General features: G+C 38.1%; 1 protein-coding gene across 2 annotated transcripts in view; it reads right to left on the bottom strand.

The window, feature by feature from the left end:
- Nucleotides 1-367: 367 nt before the first annotated feature.
- Nucleotides 368-24,491, bottom strand: part of TEX11 (testis expressed 11) — a 246,857-nt gene continuing 222,733 nt past the window's right edge. The window contains exons 26-30 of one of the 2 annotated variants that reach the window (XM_019428651.2): nucleotides 21,666-21,815; nucleotides 20,167-20,275; nucleotides 19,140-19,260; nucleotides 1,492-1,656; nucleotides 368-605 (exon numbers count right to left, since the gene is read on the bottom strand). In XM_019428651.2, coding sequence (XP_019284196.1) covers nucleotides 534-605; nucleotides 1,492-1,656; nucleotides 19,140-19,260; nucleotides 20,167-20,275; nucleotides 21,666-21,815 — 617 coding nt within the window. In that variant the 3' untranslated portion in view covers nucleotides 368-533. Of the gene's footprint in view, nucleotides 606-1,491; nucleotides 1,657-19,139; nucleotides 19,261-20,166; nucleotides 20,276-20,298; nucleotides 20,872-21,665; nucleotides 21,816-24,491 lie in introns of those variants that run through there. The other variant, XM_019428652.2, reaches the window with a different exon arrangement.

The following is a 24,491-nucleotide window of genomic DNA, read 5'->3' as shown; positions in this document are numbered from 1 at the left end:
AATTTCTGTCTCCCTATCAGCAAAAAAGGTGGATTGAGCTATCTTGGGCGTTCCTGTCATACGATATGCTCTGATAGAGGCTGGATGACCCATTCTCAAGGGTGTCATAGAGCAAGTTTATGAATCTGATCAATTCAGGGCCCAGTGACGACTAAGGTTCTTCTATTGAATAGTCCGCGATTCTCTGTTACCTTCAGGTAGTGGGAATTCAAGCACTTCTGGAATAGAATGCAACTTGTGTTGGACTAGAATGTTTTTGCTCACATGGGCCATGAATACTCTTACTCTCATATGGCTATTTCAATATATAATAACATCCTTGGCACTTTGGAAAATTTGTCCCCCAGAAATGAGCTGGCCACAGCAGTAAAAGTCAAAATGCTTTAATTCAGAAAATTTCATGTAACAACAAGAAAACAGGGTTTGACAAAACAGAAACAAGAACTCAAGATAAAGTCTGGCAAGAATTTAGGTATTCAACATCTTCAAGTAGATGTCAGCTTGTCTGCTTAGATGCCTTATTCCAGCTCTTCTCACTCTTCGTTGAAAACTGAGCCCTTGCTTTTGCTTAATGCTTCCACCAGCTCGCCATACAGAGTATTCATCTAGGAAAGAGAACAGCAAATAGATTTCCTGAGAGATGCAAGGTGATAGCACGGAAGTCTAACCTTGACCTTCTGAGTTCTGAGGAACCACTTTGGGGAAAAAATATAGTACTCTCTTAGGGAAGAAGGACCCCATAGCACCAGGTCCATTTGCTAGGGACAGGCAGCTATTGTAAGGGAGGTGGTACTTAAAACATAAAATATCCCCTGCCCTTATTTGGTAGCAAGACTTTTTTTTCCCCACCAAGCTTCTCCTGGTTAGCTAATGGCCTAAAAGTCTGCAACTAGTTTCTAGAGAAAATACTTTCGTAAACAGTGATCTTTTGCATGGTGCTCAGTCCTTCCCTACTTGCACTGGCATTGACAGTGATGCATCTTTCCTGAGCTCTGTCTTGGCATTCTTCTAATTTTTTTAATGTTTATTTTTGAGGAAGAGGTGGGGGAAATGAGAGAGAGAACACACATGCCCAAGTGGGGGAGGGGCAGAGAGAGAAGGGGACAGAGGATCCGAAGCAGCCTCCATGCTGTCAGCGCAGAGCTTGATGTGGGGCTTAAACACACGAACCCATGAGATCATGACTTGAGCCAAAGTCAGACACTCAACCCACTGAGCCACCTAGGCGCCCCTATCTCGGCATTCTTCTTATTTAGATTCCATTTGCTATCCTTAAGTTCCCCTCTGTTCATCGCCCTTCCTGGTTTCCACTCTAAAACATTACTGTTTACAGTCCCCTAACTCTTGCTGTTCTATGGAACCACTGTGAGGAACAATGATCATGATTCTTTCCCAGACAAGGAAGGTAGGACTGAGTCTTTACTGAGTGCCCAGATAGAACCTCTCTGCTCCCCGAGTCATATCATCCACCCCTACTCTCTCCCTCCTCACCTGAGTTTCATAGTTTCTCTTGAGGGAGCCAAGGTGGTCAAGAAAATGCAGTGAAAGGTCACACCATTTTTCTGCAGATACATACTTCTTCCCACCGTACATATATATCCCAATATTCCAGGACTTGACCATCAGCCAGAGAGTCTCTGATTCTGGGTAGTCTTCCTGAAATCCAAGAACAGTGGGTTTATAGTTATTACTGTCACAGTCATTGTAGCACTGACTGTATCAGTGCTGTACCCCATTATTATTAAGCAAACAATGGGTGCTCTGCTAACGCGAAGAAGGAGCCACAGCCTCCATGAACAATCCTGTATTCCTTGAAGGTAGGAGGAGAGCATCTTAAAAGTTTGTCAGCTGTACATAAGGCAAGACGACTTCATGAAGGGACACATAAATTGAAAAAGCTCTGAGGCCTGCTTGGACTCATTCCTGGTCTCGTCTAAGCAGGAGAAAAGCCTCTATACTGTCTGGGGCTTCTCTTGGTGCTGTCCTCTGTCGATTATCTCACCAACACCTACCCCTAATTTTCAGAGAAGTGTGTCAAGAAGCAGTTTTTAAAATTTTTTAAAAATGTTTCCTTATTTTTGAGAGAGAGACAGAGCATGAGTAGGGGAGGGGCAGAGAGGGAGGGAGACACAGAATCTGAAGCAGGCTCCAGGCTCTGAACCGTCAGCACAGAGCCCAATACAGGGCTTGAACCCACAGACCATGAGATAATGACCTGAGCTGACACTCAACCAACAGAACCATCCAGGCACCCCTAGAATTCGGTCTTTAAAAGCAATGGGAAACCACAGAAGATTAAGCAAGGTCACATATTTGAAAATTTAAAAGATCATTCTGGTTGCTGGATGGAGAAAGGTATAAATGAAAGCAAGAGATGCAAGGAAACCAGCTAAAAGTTTCCTACAGTAGCTGAGGTAAAAGATGATAACTTGTGGGGTTCCTGGGTGGCTCAGGCGGTTGAATGTCCGACTTCATCTCAGGCCATGATCTCACGGCTCATGAGTTCAAACCCCGCGTCGGGCTCTGTGCTGACAGCTCAGAGCCTGAAGCCTGCTTCGGATTCTGTCTCCCTCTCTCTGCCCCTCCCCCGCTCACACTCTGTCTCTCTCTCCCTCAAGAATAAATAAACATTTAAAAAAGTTAAAAAAAAAAGATGATAACTTGAACTAGGTTTGGGACAGTGGAATATGGGAGGTGAATGAATTTTAGATATTTAGGAGGCAGAATTGACAAGACTTGGTGATATATTAGAAATGGGGGATGATTCCTAGATGCCTGGCTTGGGCAACTGGAAGAATGATGGCGCCATTCAATGAGTTAGGGAACACTGCAGGAGTTTTATTTTCATTTGTATTAGCTGCCCTCATGTCCAGTGTTGCTCAGGAGAATCATTAATCTTCAGTAAAGTAATGCATCAGTGCAGCTACTCACTCCAGAGTGACATGGACTGGCCTATGTGAAATACAAGTCACTGATGGCAAATAGAGGTGTTTGCTCTTAGGACTTTCTGGGGCTCATGATCGAAGCCAGTTTTTTCTATCTTTAACATCATAATAAATATGGCCGTCGTGAATATCTCTAATAAAACTGTAGGTGTTCTGGAACACGAATGCCTACATTTATAGGCTCTCCTCAGTGTTCCTGAAGTGATAATTGTGTACATCAGTTTTATTGAGATATAATTCACATACCATAAAATTTACCTACTTAAAGTATACAATTCAGTGGTTTTTATATTCACAGAGTTCTGTAATCATCACCACAATTAATTTTTATCCCCTTTAAAGGAAACCCTGTGCCATTAGCAGTCACTCTCCATTTCCCCCCATACCCACCCTACATCTCTGGGCAACCAGTAATCTAATTTCTCTCTCTTATAGATTGGCCTATTCTGGACATTTCAGATAAACGGAGTCACATAGTATATGTACTCCTTTATAACCAGCATATTTCACTTAGCATAATGCTTTCCAGATCCATCCATGTTGCAGCATGTGGCAATAATTAATTCCTTTTTATGGCAAAGTCTGTTTCCCTCACATGTGAAGCTTCTTACGTTGCTTCTCAGAGGACACAGACTCTGTTCTCATAGATTGCCCTTCCCCTTGGGAAAAATCTCTAAGCCCCTGCTCCAGAGCTTTGAGGGGGGACAGTGGACCCTTTTTTTCTGAGTGATACACCTGCTTTTAGAGGTTACTGGGTAAGGTGGTAGTTTCTAGTGTTTTTGGCTTGCCTCTTTGGGTGTGGAACCTCTGCCCTAAGAGTTAGCTGAGGCAAGGGCTCCAGTGGTCTGACTTGCCTAAGGTAGGTCCTTTGCCCCACAAGTGGGGTTGGGTAAAGGAAGGGAGGCCTCATTCTTTTGGCCATACTTGCTCAAAATTGAGCTTTTGCAGCCTGGAGCTGAAGGTGGGATAGTAAGTCCTGGCAGCCTGCTGTTCTTTGTGGGACACCATATCCCTTGACTGGGAGACTGAGGAAAGTGAGAGCATTGTTTCCTTGGCCACACTTTCCTGGGGTGGAGCTTGCTAATGCAATGCTGAGCTGGGGGTAGGACAGGGAGGGAGTAGGTCATGGCTCCAGTACTATGGACTCTCAAGGTTCTTATCAAGATTTAGTAGATTTTCTTGAATGGATCCTTCTTCATCTTCTATATGCTCTTAAAAAAATTTCCAAAGACTTTAAATAGCTGTTTTTCCTATAATTTTCACCAATATGGCTGTTTTTCTGGGGAACATATCCATTTAGATTCTCATAGATTTAGATATTCCAGAAGTAGAAGTCTCTAGAAACCTTTTGTTACTGGTAAAGAAACTGACGCCAAGAGAGGCAGTGCCATCTGCCTAAGGCCACACAGTGTGTCTGTGGCACAGATGAGAGTAGAGGCCAGGGGCACTTACTCTTGATTGAGTGCTCCTTTGACCTTATATATTTTTAACATTATCCCAAACACACGCTCTAATTTAGAGAAAAATCTCTCCATTTTCACCTGATTTATCAATGAAATGTATTTTTGTTTATACAGATTTCCTTGATTAATTGTGTGGTTGAACAACTTTTGCATGTGTTTTATTAGGCAATTGCATGTCTTCTTTTGTAGCTTACCTGGTCACAGCTTCTGCCCGTTTTTTCTAGTGTAGGTAACCTTTTTCTTATTGATTTTTAACTCAAAAATGGATACATAGATCAATGGAGCAGAAAAGAGACCCCAGAAATAGACCCATGATTATATGGTCAATTAATCTATGACAAAGGAGGTAAGAATATACAATGGGGAAAAGACAGCATTTTCAATAAATGGTGCTGGGAAAACTGGACAGTCACATGTAAAAGAATGAAAATGGACCGCTTTTTAACACCATACACAAAAATAAACTCAAAATGGATTAAAGACCTAAATGTAAGCCTGAAACCATAAAAATCCTAGAAGAGAACACAGGCAGTACCTTCTCTGACACTGGCCATAGCGACATTTTTCTAGATGTTTCCAAAGGCAAGGGAAACAAAAGCAAAAATAAATTATTGGGACTACTTATAAATAAAAAGCTTTTGCACAGCAAAGAAAACCATCAACAAAACAAAAAGACAACCTACTGAATGGGGGGGGGGATATTGCAAATCATTTATCTGATAAGGTGTTAATATCCAAAATATATTAAAAACGTACACAACTCAACCCCCCCAAAACAAACAATCCAATTAAAAAGTGGACAGAGGGGGTGCCTGGGTGGCTCAACAAGTTAAGTGTCTGACTTCAACTTGGGTCATGAGCTCATGGTTCGTGAGTTCGAGCCCCGCATCAGGCTCTCTACTATCAGCACGGAGCCTGCTTTGGAACTTTGGTCTCCCCCTCTCTCTCAAGAATAAATAAACATTAAAAAAAGGGACCTGAGTAGACATTTTCCAAAGGAGACATACAGATGGCCAACAGACACATGAAAAGATGTTCAACATTACTAATCATCAGGGAAATGCAAATCAAAGCCATATCACCTTATACCAGTTAGAATGGCTAAAATCAAAATGACAAGTTATAGCAAGTGTTGGCAAGGATGTGAAAAAATAGGAACCCTCATGCATTCTTGGTAGGAATGCAAACTGGTGCAGCCATTGTGGAAAACAGTATAGAGATCCCTCAAAAAATTAAAAATAGAAATACCATATGATCCAATAATTCCATAATGTGAGTATTTTACCCAAAGAAAACATGAATACTAATTAAAAAATATATATATATACACCCCTATGTTGTACTGCAGCATTATAGCCAAGTATAAAGCAACATAAATGTCTGACAGATGAATGGGTAAGGAAAATGTGGTACACACACGCACACACACACACATACACACACAAACACACACAGTGGAATATTACATAGCAATAAAAAGGATGAGATTGTGCCACTTAAGACAACATGGATGGATGAACCTGGAAGGTATTACGCTAAGTGAAATAAGTCAGACTGAAAAAGACAAACACCATATGATTCTACTCATAAGTGGAATCTAAAAAAAAAAAAAAACCCAAAAATAAATGAATAAACAAACAAAAAGCATAATCAGACCTATAAATGCAGAGAACTAACTGATTATTGCCAGAGGGGAGGGAGGTGGGGGGTTGGGCAAAATAGATCAAGGGGAGAGAGAGATAAAGGCTTCCAGTTATGGAATGAATGATTCACGGGAATAAAAAGCACAGCATAAGGAATACAGGCAATGATATTGTAATAGTGATATAATGGAACAGATGGTATCTACACTTGTGTTGAACATAGCATAATGTATACACTTGTCAAATCACTAAGTTGTACACCTGAAACTAACAATATTATGTGTCAACTGTACTAAAAAAAATAAAAATAAAAATGTTACAAATATTTTATCCAAGTCTGTGGCTTATTTTAAAGTTTTCTATGGTATCTTGGGTCATTTATTAATTTTATGTAACTGAATCTATTTTTATTCTGTACCAGCTTCTGGATGGGTCCTCTCCACCCCAGAGTTAAAAAAAGTACTTTCCTATATTTCTCCTAATACCTTTACAGCTTTGATTTTATGTTTAGTTTCTTAATCCATCTGGATATTCTTTCTTTCTTTTGGTGGTCATTTTGGTACATGGTATGAGGTAAAAACAGTGTGAATACTTACCACTTATATACTACTTATTATGTGCTAGACACCTAAGTACTTTACATGTATTATTTAATACTACTAACAACACTGTAATATTACAGATGAGGAGACAGAGGCACGGAGAGTTAGGTAACAGAACTCACATACAGCTAATAAATGGTATAGCCAGATTTTAAGATGGGCAGTCTGGCTCCAAAGTCTGTGCTCAACCACTGTGTTATAATGCCTCTCAGTTTACAGGTAAGGATTTAACTTTACTTTTTAAATTGTCCTAATGTCATGTTTTAAATAGATCATCCTCTCAGTGATTTAATATACCTCCTTCATTCCATACTAAATTCTCATAGGTATGTGGTCTTTTTCTGGGTTCTATCCTCTCCTATTACTATTTATGATTTCATTTAAGCGAAAATCATACTTTTTTTTTTGACAGAGAGAGAGAGGGCGCAAGTGAGTAAGGGGCAGAGAGAGAGGGAGAGAAAAGTGGGGCTTACCTGAAGCAGGGCTCGTGTTCACCTGAAGAACAGCTTGAGCTCACCCGGTGTGGGACTCAAACTCTTGAACCATGAGATCATGATGTGAGCTGAAGTCAGATGCTTAACCACTGAGCCACCCAGGTGCCATAAACTAATACCATATTCTTAAAATTAATAACACTTTATAATTTTTATATTTGATAGGACAAATCTTGCCTTGTTCTTTTGCAAAGATGTATTAGCTATTGTGGCTTATTTCCTTTGGGGAAAGAATTTTAGAATTATCAAGTTTCACTAAAAAAATCCTATTAAGAAATCTTATTGAGATTTTTATTTTGATTGAATTTAGGGAAACTGATCCCTATTAAGCCATCCAGGAACATGGTATTTTGTTGGAGACCTATGCCTTTTTTTAGAGTAGAAAGGGAAGATACGTAGAAAGACAGAGACTGAAAATAATGGAGAGATATTAAGGTACTTCAAGAAGTATAAGGAGATTGAACTAACAGTTTAAGGTTGAGGGAATCTCTCTTCTTTTGAGAAAAAGGTTAAGATGAGTAAAGAGGTACAGTGGCAAAACATTATGTTTGAGACATGGGGCAATGGAGGAACTCACACTTGATGCCCTTGATCTTCTCAATTAGAAAGATACAATGAGGCCATCTGCTGGGGTCATTGTGAAGTAGTTCTAAGTTTTTATGAAAGTAGGAAAGGCAGAAAAAACCTGAAGCAGACATTTTACTTGAGTTTGGAAAAAACTTGAGTGCAAGAATTCTGAGGAGTGTTAAGAACCCATTTAAAACTCAACATAGGGGCGCCTGGGTGGCTCAGTCGGTTGAGCGGCCGACTTCGGCTCAGGTCATGATCTCACGGTCCGTGAGTTCGAGCCCCATGTCAGGTTCTGTGCTGACAGCTTGGAGCCTGGAGCCTGTTTCGGATTCTGTGTCTCCCTCTCTCTGACCTTCCCCCGTTCATGCTCTGTCTCTCTCTGTCTCAAAAATAAATAAACGTTTAAAAAAAAACTCAACATAAATTTGTATTAGTTCTGTGCTTTTCTCTAGTGATTCTGCTTCTTAATATCAGGAGAAGAACTGATATTGGTGGGTCATTAGGCTAGAAAAAAATTAAACGGGAGGTATAACCAAATGAAAGAAAGAAAGAAAGAAAGAAAGAAAGAAAGAAAGAAAGAAAAGGAAACGGAAAAAAAGGAATGTGGCTAGACTGGACTATAAGAGAATGGGAAGGGTTGAGTTATTTGAAGTATAAGTGACAGCAAAGAACAAGTATGGAGAAGTAAGAGAGATTATAGTAACTCGAAAAACTTTGAGTTAACAATCTTGGAAGTGGAGCTTATATGGGGTACAGACAGAGGCTAAAGAAGGGCAAAAAACTGTGAAGTGGATGAATAGATAACAGGGATGCCAAAGTCACTTAGGATAATAAACTGAAGTTACCAAGGAAGGAAAAACTGGCTCAGAAAGTGCTAGTTCATGACAACACTGATAACTAAAAGATAGAAGACACAGATTACAAGTGAAGAGAAGCAGCAAGAAGATGGTGTGTAACAAGTACAAAGGAAGCAAGGATTCAGGTAATTTAGTTCCTTCTTCTGATGAGAAAAACGGAATGGGAGAAGATGAGACCTCCACAAAAACAATTAGTGACAGACATATCTTGAGGAAAGATCTTGCTTTGTTCTAAGAGGAAGAGGGAGAAGAGGTAAAGATTGATAATAAGGAGAATATTGCCTACATTTGTGTGTGGGAAAACACTGTCTTTTTGGGGGGGGTGGTGGTGGATGAAATTAGAGGTAGCCTTTAGAGTGAGGGTAAGGATTTAGAAAATGCAGAGCTTTTAGAAATCTAGAGGGAAAAAGAGATTTGGGGGAAAAGGACTGATAAAGTTTGTGTTTTAGGGAGATACATTTAATAGAGATGAACAGGTAAAACTGGAGAAGAGAAGAAAGAGTTACAGACCACTTAGGAAACCAACTACAGAAATCCAGAAGAGACACAATATCAAAGCCTGAATCAAAGATATATTTGCCTGAACCTCAATTCCAGTTTCAAGGAGATGTGAAGCTTGGAAGAAGAAAGATTTAGATGAAGGAAAACCCAAGGACCATTGTGCTATGAAGGAAGTGCACTGGGTTCAATTCTCAGCTTTGCTGTTACATAGTTGTATGAGCTTGTGTTAGATATTTAATCTTTCAATGCCTCAGTTTACAAATTAATGGAATAAATAACCTTTTTCAAAGATCATTAATTTCACTTCTAAATTCTATCAGACAATGAAGCTTTACCTTTCATTTACTTTAGATCCCAAGTCTTGTTTATAAACTATTTTAAGATTGGCAGAAGTAGTAATTCTTTCAGTTGAACTAAAAGATCAAATGTGAGATGTTAAGATGATACCGACAAATGAGTAAGCAGTGTTTCTCAATCTTTAAAGTGCATACAAGTCACATGGGAATACTGTTAAAATGTAGATTCTGACTCATTTGGTCTGGGATGGGGCACAAGATTCTACACTACTCATAAGCTCCCAGGGGATGTTGATGCTGCTGGTCCATGGACTATACTCTGAGGAGCAAACGCCTAGAAAATGTAGCTCAGTAGTTTGGACCACCTTAGCTTCCCTTGTAAAAGAATAGAGGCTGATTTCTTCTGGGCTTCTTCCTGGTTATGCAACATGCCTTTGTGACTCTTTGTGACTCTGATGTCAGCTACGAGGGTTTGGTTTGTCCCTTCTATTTAAGTGTAGGGATTCCCCACTCCCCATTATCTATGTTTCTGTATGGTGAGAAAAATGAACCAGGGAACTTCCACTTCTATGAGATGGAGTAGATGTACTCATCCCTATTCCTTCTACTAAGTAGAACTAAAACCCTAGACATAAAATAAACATAAGACTCAAAAAAGACACTATTCATAAACATAAGGAGACTGAAAGGTAGAGAGAAGAAAGATTGGTTAGAGACCTTGGGGCCAAGGAATGATACAGTGGTGAGTTCTCTGGGTTTTCATTTGCTTCATATAGCTCAGAGTTGGTGGTACAGATGCCAACAGGCATAGACAAACCAAAGCCCCAAGAAAAGACTGTTCTCTCTAGACAAAGGACCAGAAAAAGGGCAGCAATGCAAGACAGAAAACCTTTAGACATTAACGGCTCTAATATAGCTGAACATCACAGAAAAGCCTGTGATCCCAGCCCCACCCACTCCAGAAAAAGCTAACTGGGGAGCCTAAATTTTTCCCCTTGTGAGGGTGTAAGGAGGCACCCTGCATAGTATCAGAAGGCCAGATAGGGAGACAAGACTTTCATATCCAATGGCTGGTAATAAGGCATTCCCCTACCCCCTGAAATATCAGTGGAACCTACATTTCCACCCCCAGAGAAGGTGGAACAAAGGAGGAACAAAGTCTGTAAACACTCATGAAGAGGCAGGACTTTCACCATCACACAGCAGATAATGAGGCCACCTCTATCATGGTGTTAATGGAGACCATGTGGGATACTATCTCCACCCAGCAGTAACAAGGAATCCTCCACCCTAAGTATCAATGGAGGCCAAGTGGGGAACCTGAGCATCTACTTCCACCTAGAAGTAATAACGTCATACTCTCTTCCCTGGCATAGCAGTGTCAGAAAAATCCAGCTGAAACAGAGGTTTAAATGAGATCCAGAATTTCAGAAACATAATATGAAAATGTCCATGTTTCAATAAAAAAAACCACTCATTAGACCAAGAACCAGGAAGAACTCAAAACTGAATTAAATCAATTGATGCTAGCACCAAGGTTAGAGAAATGTCAATATCTGACAAAGATTTTAAAGTAACCATCACAGCACAGTGAAGGAAACAAAACAAAACTAAAAGGCAACCTATAGAATGGGAGAAGATATTTGCAAATGACATATCCAATAAAGGGTTAGTATCCAAAATATATAAAGAACTTGTAAAACTCAACACCCTCAAAACAAATAAGCCAATACAAAAATGGACAGAAGACATGAAGAGACATTTTCCCAAAGACATACAGATGGCCAACAGACACATGAAAAATGCTCAACATCACTCATCATCAGGGAAATACATATCAAAACTACAATGAGATGCCACTTCACACCTGTAAGATTGGCTAAAATCAACAACACAAGAAATAATAGGTGTTGGCGAGGCTATGGAGAATGGGGAGGAACCCTCATGCTCTGTTTATGGAAATGCAAACTGGTACAGACAGTCTGGAAAACAGTATGGAGGTTCCTCAAAAAGTTAAAAATAGAACTATCCTATGATCCAGCAATTACAGTACTAGGTATTTACCCAAAGAACACAAAAATACTAACTCGAAGGGATACGTGCACCCTGATGTTTATAGCAGCATTATATACAATAGCCAAATTATGGAAAGAGCCCAAATGTCCAATGACTGATGAATGGATAAAGAAGAGGGGGTGTGTGCGTATATATATATACACACACACACACACACACACACACACACACATACATACATACAATGGAATATTACTCAGCCATCAAAAAGAATGAAATCTTGGGGCATCTGGGTGGCTCAGTTGGCTAAGCGTCTGACTTTGGCTCAAGTCATGATCTCATGGCTTGTGGGTTCAAGCCCTGCATCAGGCTCTCTGCTGTCAGCACAGAGCCCACTTGGGTTCCTGTCTCCCCCTCTCTCTGTCCCTCCCTAGCTCGTGCTGTCTCAAAAATAAATAAAAACATCAAAAAAATTAAATCTTGCCATTTGCAACGATGTGGATAAAGCTAGAGAGTATTATGCTAAGTGAAATAAGTCAGTCAGAAAAGACAAATGCCATACAATTTCATTCATTGTGGAATTTAAGAAACAAACAATCAATCATAGGGGGAAAAATGAGAGGCAAACAGGAAAGATTCTTTTTGTTTTTTTTAAAGAATCTGTTCTCCTTTTTTTTTCAGAGTCTTTTTTTTTTAAGTTTATTTATTTTTAAAAGAGAGAGAAAGAGAGAGAACGAGTGGAGGGACAGAGAGAGAGAATCCCAAGCATGCTCTGCACTGTCAGCATGGAGCCTGATTCAGGGCTTGAACTCATGAACTGTAAGATTATGACCTCAGGTGAAATCAAGAGTCAGATGCTTAACTGACTGAGCCCCCCCCCCCAGGTGCTCCAGGAAAGAGATTCTTAACTATAGAGAACTGATAGTTACCAGAGGGGAGGGAGGGGGATAGGTTAAATAGGTGGTGGGGATTAAGGAATGCACTTGTTATGATGATCACTGGATATTGTACTGAAGTGTTGAATCACTGAATTGTACACCTGAAACTAATATTATACTGTATGTTAACTAACTGCAACTTAAATTAAAACTGGGGTGCCTGGGTGGCTAAGGTGGTTAAGCATCCGACTTCAGCTCAGGTCATAATCTCACAGTTCATGGGTTCGAGCCCCATGGTGGGCTCTGTGCTGACAGCTCAGAGCCTGCTTCAGATTCTGTGTCTCCTTCTCTCTCTGCCCCTCCCCTGCTCAAACTCTGTCTCACTCTCTTTCTCAAAAATAAACATTAAAAAATTAAAAAAATATAAATTAAAACTTAAAAAATCATAAAATGTTTCAGTAATGTACATACTTCATAGAAAAAAATGGGAAGTCTCAGAAAAAAATAAAAAACAGAAGATATAAAGATCATACGGAAATCTTAGAACTGAAAAATATTATAGCTGAAACAAAAACCTCCACTAATAGGTTCAACAGCAGAATGGAGGAGGCAGAGGAAAGATCAGTGAACTCAAAGACAGAACAACAGAAATTACTGAATCTGAACAACAGAGAGAAATAGGCAAAAAATAATAGAATAAAGCCACCAGGGACTCGTGGAACAATAACAAAGGTTCTAACCTTCCTGTCATTGGAGTCCCAGAAAGAGGAGAAAGAGGGTGGGGGCTGAAAAAGTACTCAAAGAAATTATATCTGAAAACTTACCAAATTTGGCAAAGATATAAACCTACAGATTCACAAAGCAGAGTGAACCCCAAACAATACAAACCCAAAGAAATCTACCCAAGAGACATCACAGTCCAGCTTCTGAAACCAAAGACAAAGGAAAAATGTTGAAGGAGGTCAAAGAAAAATAACACTTTATTTATAGAAAGAAAACAAGTTGAAGATTAGCAGATTTCTCACCAGAAGCCTTGGAGGCCTGAGAGGAGTGGCACAGTATTTTTGAAGTACTGAATGAAAAGGATCATCAACCTGGAATGCTATAACCAACAAAAACATCTTTTGGGAATGAAGGGGGGATAGAGACATTATCAGATAAAGGGAAACTATGAGAATTTATCAACAGAGCTTCTCTAAAAATAATGTCTAAAGGAAGCTCTCTAAACAAAAGAAATGATAGAAAAGGTACCCTGCAACATCAAAAAGGAAGAAAGAAAATGATAAGCCTGCATTTTTATATTATGTAAATACAATAAAATACAATTCCTTCTTCTTTTGAGTTTTCTCAATTATTTTATTTATATTTTTTAAATGTTTATTTATTTGCTTTGAGAGAGAGAGAGAAGGCACAAATGGGCAGTGGAGAGGCAGAGAGAGAAGCCCAAGCTTCTCCTAAGCTCAGGTCATGATCTGCACTGACAGTGCAGAGCCCAATTTGGGGCTTGATCTGACAAACTGCAAGATCATGACCTGAGCCAAAATCAAGAGTTGGATGCTTGACCAACTGAGTCACCCAGGCATCCCAAGTTTTCTAAATTATGGTTGAAGGATTAAGTAAAAATTATAACACTGATGTAGTTCTAAATGTAGGTACAGGAAAATTTAGGACAATTATAAGTGGGGGAAGGTAAAGAGAAGTAAGGTTTCTATACTTCACTTGAACTGGTAACATGATGACAGATGTAGACAGTAGTAAGTTTTACACACACACACACACACACACACACACACACACACACACACGTATGCACTCTGTAATACCTAGAGCAACCACTAAAAAAGAAGCTGTACAAAGAAATACAGTTAATAATACTACAGATGATGCAACATGGAATTCTAAAAAATGTTCAAGTAATTCACAGGAAGGCAGGAAAGAGAAAAGAGAAATGAAAAACAGAGAGAACAAAACAAACAAAACAAAAAACAAAAAAATGAAGTGGCAGACTTACACCCTAACAGATTAGTGATCTAAACATACTGATTAAAAGACAGAGATTAGTTGGGGCGCCTGGGTGGCTCAGTCGGTGGAGCATCCAACTTTGGTTCAGGTCATGATCTCACGGCTTATGAGTTCAAGTCCCACATGGGGCTCTGTGCTGTCAGCTCAGAGACTGGAGCCTGCTTCGGATTCTGTGTCTCCTCTCTCTGCCCCTTCCCCACTCGTGCTCTGTCTCTCTCTCTCAAAAATAAATAAACATTAAAAAAAATTTAAAAATTAGCAAAGTGGACTAAAAAATGTGCTGTCTATATGCAGTCTACAAGAAATTCACTTCAAATATACAATTGTAGGGGCACTTGGGTGGCTCAGTCGGTTGGGCGTCTGACTTCAGCTCAGGTCATGATCTCATGGCTTGTGGATTCGAGCCCTGCATCGGGCTCTGTGCTGACAGCTCAGAGCCTGGAGCCTGCTTCAGATTTTGTGTTCCTCTCTTGCTCTGCCCGTCACCCGCTCATGATCTGTCTCTCTCTCTCTCTCTCTCTCTCTCTCTTAAGAATAAATAAAACATTAAAAAATATATACAATTGTAGGCAGGCTGAAAGTAAAAAGATGGAAACAGGTATAACACATAAACATTAATCTCTGCTGCTCCCCCATTCACGTACTTGCTCTCTCTCTCTCCCCCCTTTCAAAGTTAAGTATATAAACATTTTAAAAAAGAATTCTCAAAACTGAACAGTAAACAAGCAAAACAATCCAATTACAAAATAGACAAAAGGCATGAACAGGCATTTCACCAGAGAAGATACAGAAGGCAAATAAGCACATGAAAAGATGGTCAGCATCATTAGCAATTAGGAAAATGCAAATTAAAAACACAGTAAGATATTGTGACACACCTATCAGAATGGCTAAAATAAAACAAAGGTGGCAACACCAAATACTGACAAGGATGTAGAGATTCCATATTATTCACACATTTCTGGCAAGAATGTAAAATGTTACAGACACTCTGGAAAACAGTTTGGTAGTTTCTTTAAAATCTAAACATGCAATTACTATATGAGCCTGCAATTGCCTTCTTAGGTACTATTCCAAAAAAATGAAGACTCATGTTCACACAAAAACCTGTACACAAATGTTGACAGCAGCTTTATTTGTAATAGCCCCAAACTGGAAACAGCGCAGATGTCCTTCAATAGGTGAATGGTTAAGCGAACTCTGCTACATCCATACCATGGAATACTACTTAGCCAAAAAAGAGATGAAATACTGATATAACCAACAACTTGAAACTTGAAGAATTTCCAGAGAATTCTGCTGACTGACAAAAAGCTAATCTCAAAAGGTTATATACTATATCATTCCTAATCTCAAAAATTATATACTGTATGATTCAATTGATAGAACATTATGGAAATGACAAAATTATAGAAATCGATAATAGCTTCATGGTTGCCAGGAAATAAGGAGGGGCTGGGGTGGGAAGGAATTGGGTGGACGCTATAAAAGGGCAACATGAGGTATCCCTGTGATGGAAAAGTTCTGTGTCTTGACTGTAATAATGTCAACATCCTGGTTGTGATACTGTTTTATAAGATTTTACCACTGGGGAAACTGGGTAAAGCATATCTAAGATCTCTTATATTTAATTCTTATGACTGCAAGTGAATCTACAGTTATTTCAAAATAAAATTTTAACTTAGAAAAACAACCAGAGCAATCCATTTTCTCTTAAAAATAATCTAGAATATCAACCTACTGTATATAATCTTGCCTGCTTAAGCATAAAAGTCATCCAACCTGGTTTTTCATTGCCAGTAGCTTCTGAATACCAATTTGAGCCTTTTCCTTTGAACGGAATCCTAGTAAGAGCAGGTAAGGAAGATGTGTGTTCTGGTGGAAAGAGCCCTGGAACTGAGGTCAGATGATCTGAGTTCTAGTCCTCTCATTCATTAACCATATGACCTTAGGGAAATTGGTAACTTGACTTTTTTGGAAGGCAGCTATGCTCACCACTATATAACCAATGTGGTAACTTGACTTTTTTAAATCTTAAAAATTTCCTCATTGTCAAGGTTAATAATACAGCACTCTCTACTTCACAGAATTGCTGGTGGGGGGGGGGGGGGAAGGAGGGGATCGTATGAAATAATGGAGGTAAGAATGCTTTGTAAAATATAAAGCACGATACTGTGAGACACGAGGTTTTATATCTGTGCCATAGCCATTTTGCCAAGTATGGAGGCATTTGATAAAGGTTATCTGCTCAATAAATAATGAATGAGTGCCTGGTCATTAGAAAAGTCAAACAAGGGCAGAATTTTCTCTCAAGCATTTAAAACAAAGGAGATACACAACACATCCAATTGAAAGGAAAAAGCAACATATACTCTATAAAGAGCCAAGGGTATTACTAAAATAATCTCTGTATAAGGAAGTATACCTTCCCGTCATGTTTCAGGGGATGAGCAATAATGGATGGGAGACTTATCAAAAAAGTAGAAAAAACATTAAGCTCTCCAGCAGGAAACCCAAGAGCCAGAGAGATGGAACAGTAAGAGACAGAATAAAAGTGGCACAAAAATGCTCAGAGTAGTTTGGGCCTTATATAGAGACTATGGAAATGGATCAATTTGGATTTACAGTAAAATTTAATTTTAGTTTGTATTAGTTACTATGGCAAACACATCTGAAGGTCCAGATGAGGCTCATGGCTTAGAAATAGAATTTTCTCTTCTTCCCAAAAGAAAGTAAAAAAATATACACATCCAAAATGTTCAATGCTAAAGTTTTTTTTTAAAACTTAAATTCACACAGGCCATAATTACATAGCTCCAGGAGAATTCTAGGTTTTTGAAGTCGATGCTGGTTTGTACCAGGTTGTCACCCTACTATATTGTTCTGCCATCTGCTGTGGATTGCAGATATTTTTATATGAAGAGGTAACTGAGCCTAAAGCAGGGTCAGGATCCTCAGTTATTAACATGGACTCAAATAATGACTTTCTGAGTGACTTTAAGCAAGTCGTTTAACCTTACTATTTTATAGCTCCCCTATAATAACAATACCACCTTACATGTGTATAAGCTGTTTATATAAGGTTTACAACACATATTATTATTTCAACTGATCCTTAAAACCTCAGTGTGGGAATCAAAGAAGGTATTATTTCCATTTTACAAATGAGAAAACTGAAGTCAAACAGCATAGGAAGGATATCCATATGGAAAGTCAAACAAATAAAAGACTTACCTTACACCATCAACAAAACTGAAAACTCAAAATGGATCATAAACATGTATTTAAGGGATAAAAGCATAAAAACTTCTACAAGAAAACACAGGAGAAAATCTTTGTAAATTTGAGACAGGCAAAGATTTCTTATCATGGCCAAAATATGAACCATAAAAGAAAAAACTGATAAATTAGACTTCATGAAAACTTAGAACTTTTGCTTTTCAAATGATGTCATTAAGAAAATGAAAAGACAAGCCAAAGACTGGGAGAAAACATTTACAAACTGTATGTTTGATAAAGGATTTATACCTATAATATATAAATAATTCTTACAACTCAACAAGAACCCAATTTTTAAAATGGGAAAATAACCATAGACATTTTTCCAAAGAAGGTAGACAAACGATCAATAAACACATATCAACACCATTAACCATCAAGGAAATGCGAATCAAAATCACAACAAGCTGCCACCACACACCTACTAAAATGGTTATAACAAAGAAGATGGACAGTAACAAGTGTTGATGAGGATGTGGGGAAATTAGAACCCTCATACACTGCTGGTAGGAATGTAAAATAGTGCAACCACTTTGGAAAACAGATTGTAGCTCCTCCAAAAGTTAAACATGAAGTTACCATATGACCCAGAAATTCATGTATTCAAGAGAACTGAAAACATATGTCCACATAAAGACTTGTACACAAATGTCATAGCAGTATTATTCATAATAGCTAAAAAGTGGAACCAACTCAAATGTCTACCAGCTATTGAGTCAGTGCAAAAAGAAAATGTGACATATCCCATTAAGTAGAATATAATATTCTATTTATTCAGCAATAGGAAGGATTAAAATACTGATACATGCTTCAACATGCACCAGCCTCAAAAATATTATGCTAAATTGAAAGAAGCCACACACAAGAGATCACGTATTGCATGGTCTCATTCATATCAAGGGTCCAGAAAGAGAAAATCTACAGAGATAGAAAGCAGATCAGTGGTCGCCTGGGCCTGCAGGTAGGAACAGGGATTGACTGCAAATAGGTAAGAAGAAACTTTGTGGTAATAGAAATATTCTATAACTGGATTGTGGTGACAGTTGCATAACACTATAAATTTACTATAATCACTGAATGGTACACATGTAAAGGGTGCATTTTGTGATATGTAAATCACACCTCAATAAAGCTAATTTAAAAATCATTGAATAAACCTGTGCTGAAAAGAAAAAAATCAACAGAGGAGGGACTAAAATACAGGTCCTCAGTGTTCCTCCTTCTCTATTACCTGCCTCTGAGAAATGGAAGGAATAACAATAAGGTTTTTCAAAGGCTTAGTACCTCACTGGGAAGTAACAATTCTACCAGGTTTTGAAAACACAAATAATTTAAAATACCAGGTGGTACTGTTATTTTCACTTAATCCATAGTATACTTGTATCATAAATTTTCTACTTTTAACTATTTACATTTCGTAAACCAAGGGAAATTTTATAATATTTAAGTATATTGTAATATGAACTTATTTACCCTAAAATTCATATCAGAAAGCACTAATTCTGTGTAATTTCTAACACAAAAGACAGTTCTTTAAAATTAGCTGATGGCTTAATATCACTGTTCGACTTACGGTGTGGCTAATAAAGCTCAGAGCATCTTCAAAATAACCCCAAATTTCTTCTGGGGGACAGAGTTCTGTACTTGGCACCCCATCTGGCACCAAGAGGTTAATCAAGTTTCGCACACATTTGCTGAAATCAAAAAGAGAAAACTCATCCCATAAGGAAATAAATCACTGGCTTCGTGGCTAAGATAAGTAAAATCTGGATCTCATCCCAGACTACGAGCTTCAAAACACTTCTGTTCTTCCCTCATTTTTATCTGGCCTCCAACCTCAGAAGACAGATTTTTGAAGCTATAAAAGGGGCTGACCAATCCTCCTTTTTATTATGCCTATGGTTTCTTTCACCTTTTTTTAGTTTCCTGCATCAAGGAGTAGTGGCTGTTTATTATATTTTGTGAGCTGGTTCAATCTATAGGCACTTTAAAGCATCTCTTTATATCCTCAAACGGGCAAGGAAATTGGGATTTAACCTGGGAATAATTCCAGGAGAACTGTTTCTCACGTCTCAGAAAAGAAAGTCTGTAATAAAGTTTTCCGCAGAAAACTCACATAGCATCATTTTCCTCCATGTCTAGGTACAGAAAACATAAAATATGTAATAAATAATATTTTGTACTATGATGTACAGCACTTACTGGTCCTTAAAGAAAGGTGCTTAGGAAAAATAAACGTCTGAGGCAAAACTAGCAAAATGTCAACATTTGTTAAATTTGGGTGGTGGATACACTGGTGTTTGTTATATTAATCTCTGAAAGGTATTCAATAATTTTATCATATATATAGTCTCACAACAAAGAAGCAACTTTCTCCCTTTTTTTCTCTTTTGGGAAAACCAGACTCTGTGACATAACTAATTCTTGGTCTATAATACAACTCTAAATATGAAGCTGTTCTGAGGGCTTTTTAGTTCAAGAGTCTATAGGAGTGCCCCTGATCAACTTTTAAATTGGACCAGTTGAGTATGATTGATGACTTATATAGCTCTTTTGACTATCGAAAAGCTTGGCTTCAGTGTTGAGTTACATTTACTAACCTGTATTTCACAGCATCAATTGATTGTTTCTTTTTGTAGAGCAATAAAGCCCTATTCAAGGCCTTCAGAGCAATGGAAGGATAGTGTGCAGGCTTTTCCACTGCTAACACTATAAGAGGGAAAGAAAAAAGGCTGTGAACACCATAGTCTCATCCATCACCATTTTCATCCCAGGCTACAACTTGATTTTTCTAATGAAACTAGCCTGAAACAGATGAACACAAACCAACCAACCAACAAAAAAAACCCCACAAAAATTAATTTAATGAAATGATGAGTCCATGGTGGCTTTCAGAGAAAGTTTATAGTTTCTGGGCAAAGTAATATGGTAGGGTTATCAGGATTGTCTTTTATTCAGCAAACATCAAGAGAACCTACTGTTTCTGTGACCCTACACATAGTCATATAGGTAAAGCAATAATCTTATGAACCAGAGTCAAGGAGGGGCACACCAAGATGGAAACAAAAAGCATACCAGTAAAAGAGCAATAATCAAAAACAGATTTATACAATATACTGCTTTGGTCTGATACTATAAACAGGAATCACTTGACATAAGAGTGAGTGTCGGAGATGACAAACCTTGTAACTTCCAAATGCATTTACCAGGCCTCTGTAATTGGAGATCCATTATACAAGGAGAAGTGGTCACCATCACATGTCTACAAAGTATAGACCACGGGCTCCATGTCTCTAGAATTTTGTCTTGCAAGATAAGGAAAAGCAAATGTGACCTTTGTGCACCTGGGGCTATCTAATACCTTTGTTAACCACACATAGGCTCCCAAGGAGGGTGAGGGAGAAAAAAGGGAAAATAATTAGGTTATTTCCTGCAGCATATTCCCATACAGGCTCTGGGACCCCAACGACTACTTACTTAGAGCCCAACCAAAAATTTGAGAGTGGTAATTGTGTTAAAAAAATATTACCAGTATTTCTTTGTACACTTTTTTTGGGGAAAGATTATATTTTTAAGTAATCTCTACACCCAACATGGGGCTTGAACCTACAACCCCAAGATCCAGAGTCACATGCTCTACCAACTGAGTCAGCCTGGTGCTCCTCTTTGTACACTTTAATAAGTTGCTGAGATTGCATTACCTTTGATTAGTGAAGCAGCTGACTGTCATTTCTAGCTACCTGAGTAAAACTAACTTTCTGAAGGTTAAGCTCCCTCTACTGTGTAGTTATATAATTCAATTCCACACCTAGAATGACCATTGATTATGATTAATGCACTTCACTCAGGTTTATAAGTACAACAAATACAAGCACTTATTTTTCATGACCTTAAGGAGTTTATAGTCTCATATAAATAAAAAGATAAATGCATAAATGATTATAATACATGACAGTTCAAGAATGCCATTAGAGAAGGAGAAACATTATTATTATTTCCCATCTGAGGGCAAAGAATGAAGAATAGAGACTGGAATAAAAAGTATTACAATCTAAATGGGTAGGTACCAGCCTACCAAAAACATAAATATAGCACTTACAGGCAATTGTTTCAAATGTTTTACTTTCCAAATGAGGCAGTTCCCACAGTGATTCCAGGAAACTGTCAAGTAATGGATCATTCATTTTGGCTTTAACTTCAAACTCATATAGCAGAAGCAGTGTCTCACATGGATCACCTGAGAAGTTCCCTAAGAAGGAGGCAAAAATGCAACATTCTCTGTGATTACATTTTATTATTCTATTCCAAGCTCTCTTCTGGGGAGATTTTCCTGTTGAGGAAAATTAATTTTATTTACAATTTGAAGACTGTCCCAGGTTCTGTATATAGATTTTTCACATTTTTAAAATTATAAAAAATGTTTATTTCTTTTCAGAGAGAGAGAGAATACCAGAGGGGAAGGGGCAGAGAGATGGAGGGAGAGAGAGAATCCCAAGCAGGCTCTGCATAGTGCAGAGTCCAACACAGGGCTCGATCTCATGAACTGTGAGATCATGACCTGAGCTGATATGAAGAGTCAGAAACTTAACCAACTTAACCAACCAAGGCAACCCAGATTTTTTATATGTTTAAATCTACAAACTCACCAATTCTTTCAGCACCCTATAATGCATTCAGCAGCATTGCTTACATTTCTTGAAATTATTGCCATGATGTTCCTGAATAGCCTGAAAAAGTCCTGCTGTTCATCTGCCTCAATCCAGATCCAATGTTTATCTGCCTCACTTTAATGACTGAGTTAACTGAAAGATACAGTGCTGTATAAACTAACTGTGGTTTTATTTCAAGCAAAGTAAAAGAGAGTTTCCAAATCGTTTCATTTAGTCAGTCAATATTTCTTGGGTATCACCATGGGCAGAATATTATATCAGGTGGCATATAACACATGATGTGAGATAGTTTTCATTCATGTTTGTTAGACTGAATTTAAAAAAAAAAAGTTTTGAGGTATAGCACCGATAAAATAAACTGAATAAAGCATGTTCATCTTAAACAAGCAGCTTATTGAGTTTTTAGATGTTTAAACCCATATAACCATTACCCAGATCATGATATAGAACACTTCTAACACCCGTGTTCCTTACCAGTCAATATCATCTTAGTATTGGGGCACCCGGGTGGCTCCGTCGGTTGGGCATCCGACTTTGGCTCGGGTCATGATCTCACGGTTCGCGGGTTCGAGCCCCTGTTAGCTGTGCTAACAGTTCAGAGACTGGAGCCTGCTTCAGATTCTGTGTCTGTCTCTCTCTCTGCCCCTCCCCCACTCACATTCTGTATCTTTCTCTCAAAAATAAATGTTAAAAAAAATCACCTTAGCAGAGTTAACAACTATTTTGGTTTCTATTCCTATTGATTGCTATTGCCTGTTCTTGAATGTCATTGCTAGTATAACAGAAATATAGTCAACTTTTGAAAATCTGACTTTGTATTCTGTAACTTGCTAAAACTCACTAATTTCAGTAACTTTTCTGTAGATTCTTTGGGATTTTCTATGTAGACAATCTGTAATCTGCAAATACAGGTGGTTTTATTTCTTCTTTTTCACTCTATGTCTTTTTTCCATTCTTTTGCTTGCCTTATTGCACTGGCTAGGACTTCTAGAATGATGTTGAACAGGAGTGAAAATAGAAAACCTTGACTTGTTCCTGCCCTTAGAAGGAAAGCATTCAGTTTTTTAATGTTTATTTATTTTTGACAGAGAGAGAGAGAGATAGAACATGAGTGAGGGAGAGGCAGAGAGAGAGGGAGACACAGAATCCGAAGCAGGCTCCAGGCTCTAAGCTGTCAGCACAGAGCCTGATGCAGGGCTTGAACTCACAGACCATGAGATCATGATCTGAGCCAAAGGATGCTCAACCAACTGAGCCACTCATGTGTCCCAGCATTCAGTTTTCCATCACTAAATATGATATGAGCTGTGATTTAATTTTTGTACATACCCTTTATCAGGTTGAGAAACTTCCCTACGATTCCTAGTTTCCTGAGAACTTTTTTTAAAATCATAAATGTATGTTCAATCTTTTCACTTAATCTGTTGATATGGTAAATTAATTGAGTTTACAGTATTGAACCTAGGATAAACCTGATTTGCTTGTGGTCTATTACCCTTTTCAAATTTTACTAAATTCACCTTGCTAATATTTTGTTGAGGATTTCTGCATCTATTTTCATGAAGAATATTGGTTCATAATTTTTTATCATATTTTTTGTCTAGTATTGGTATCAGGGTAAATATGATCTCATAAAGTGAGCTGGGAAGTATGCCCTCTTCTTTCTGGAAGAGTTTGTATAAAACTGGTATTGTCTTTAAATGGTTGGCAGACTTCCTTAGTGGAGTTTTCTGTTAGAAGATTTTAAACGACAAATTCAATGGGTATAAGACTATTCAAATTATCTATTTCTTCTTGAGGGAGCTTTGTTGGTTTGTGCCTTTCAAGGAATTTATCCATCTCATCTAAGCTGTCAAAGTCATGGGCATATAGCTGTTCATAATAGTCCTTAATCATCTTTTTAAATGTCTGTAGGATCTGTAGTGATGCCTCTATTTTCATTCTTGACATTATTAATTTGTATCTTTATTAATTTTGTATAGATAATGCTGCTATAAACATTGGGGTGCACGTATCCCTTTGAATTCATATTTTTGTATTTTGATATTAATATAGCCACTCCAGCTTTGTTTTTATTAGCATTTGTTTAGTGTACCTTTTCCAATTCCTTTTATTTTCAACTTATCTATGTCTTCATATTTAAGTGTTTTTTTAAAAATAGAAAGCATGTAGTTGGGTCTTGATTTTTTATCCAATCTGACATTCTTCATCTTTTAATTGGTATGTTTACACCAGGGGTGAGCAAACTACAATCT

The sequence above is a fragment of the Panthera pardus genome, unplaced genomic scaffold, assembly GCF_024362965.1.
Source record: "Panthera pardus isolate Hobbes unplaced genomic scaffold, ASM2436296v1 HiC_scaffold_27, whole genome shotgun sequence".
NCBI lineage: Eukaryota > Metazoa > Chordata > Mammalia > Carnivora > Felidae > Panthera > Panthera pardus.
Note: the sequence above shows the minus strand (reverse complement) of the source record. Positions and strands in the feature narration are given on the sequence as shown.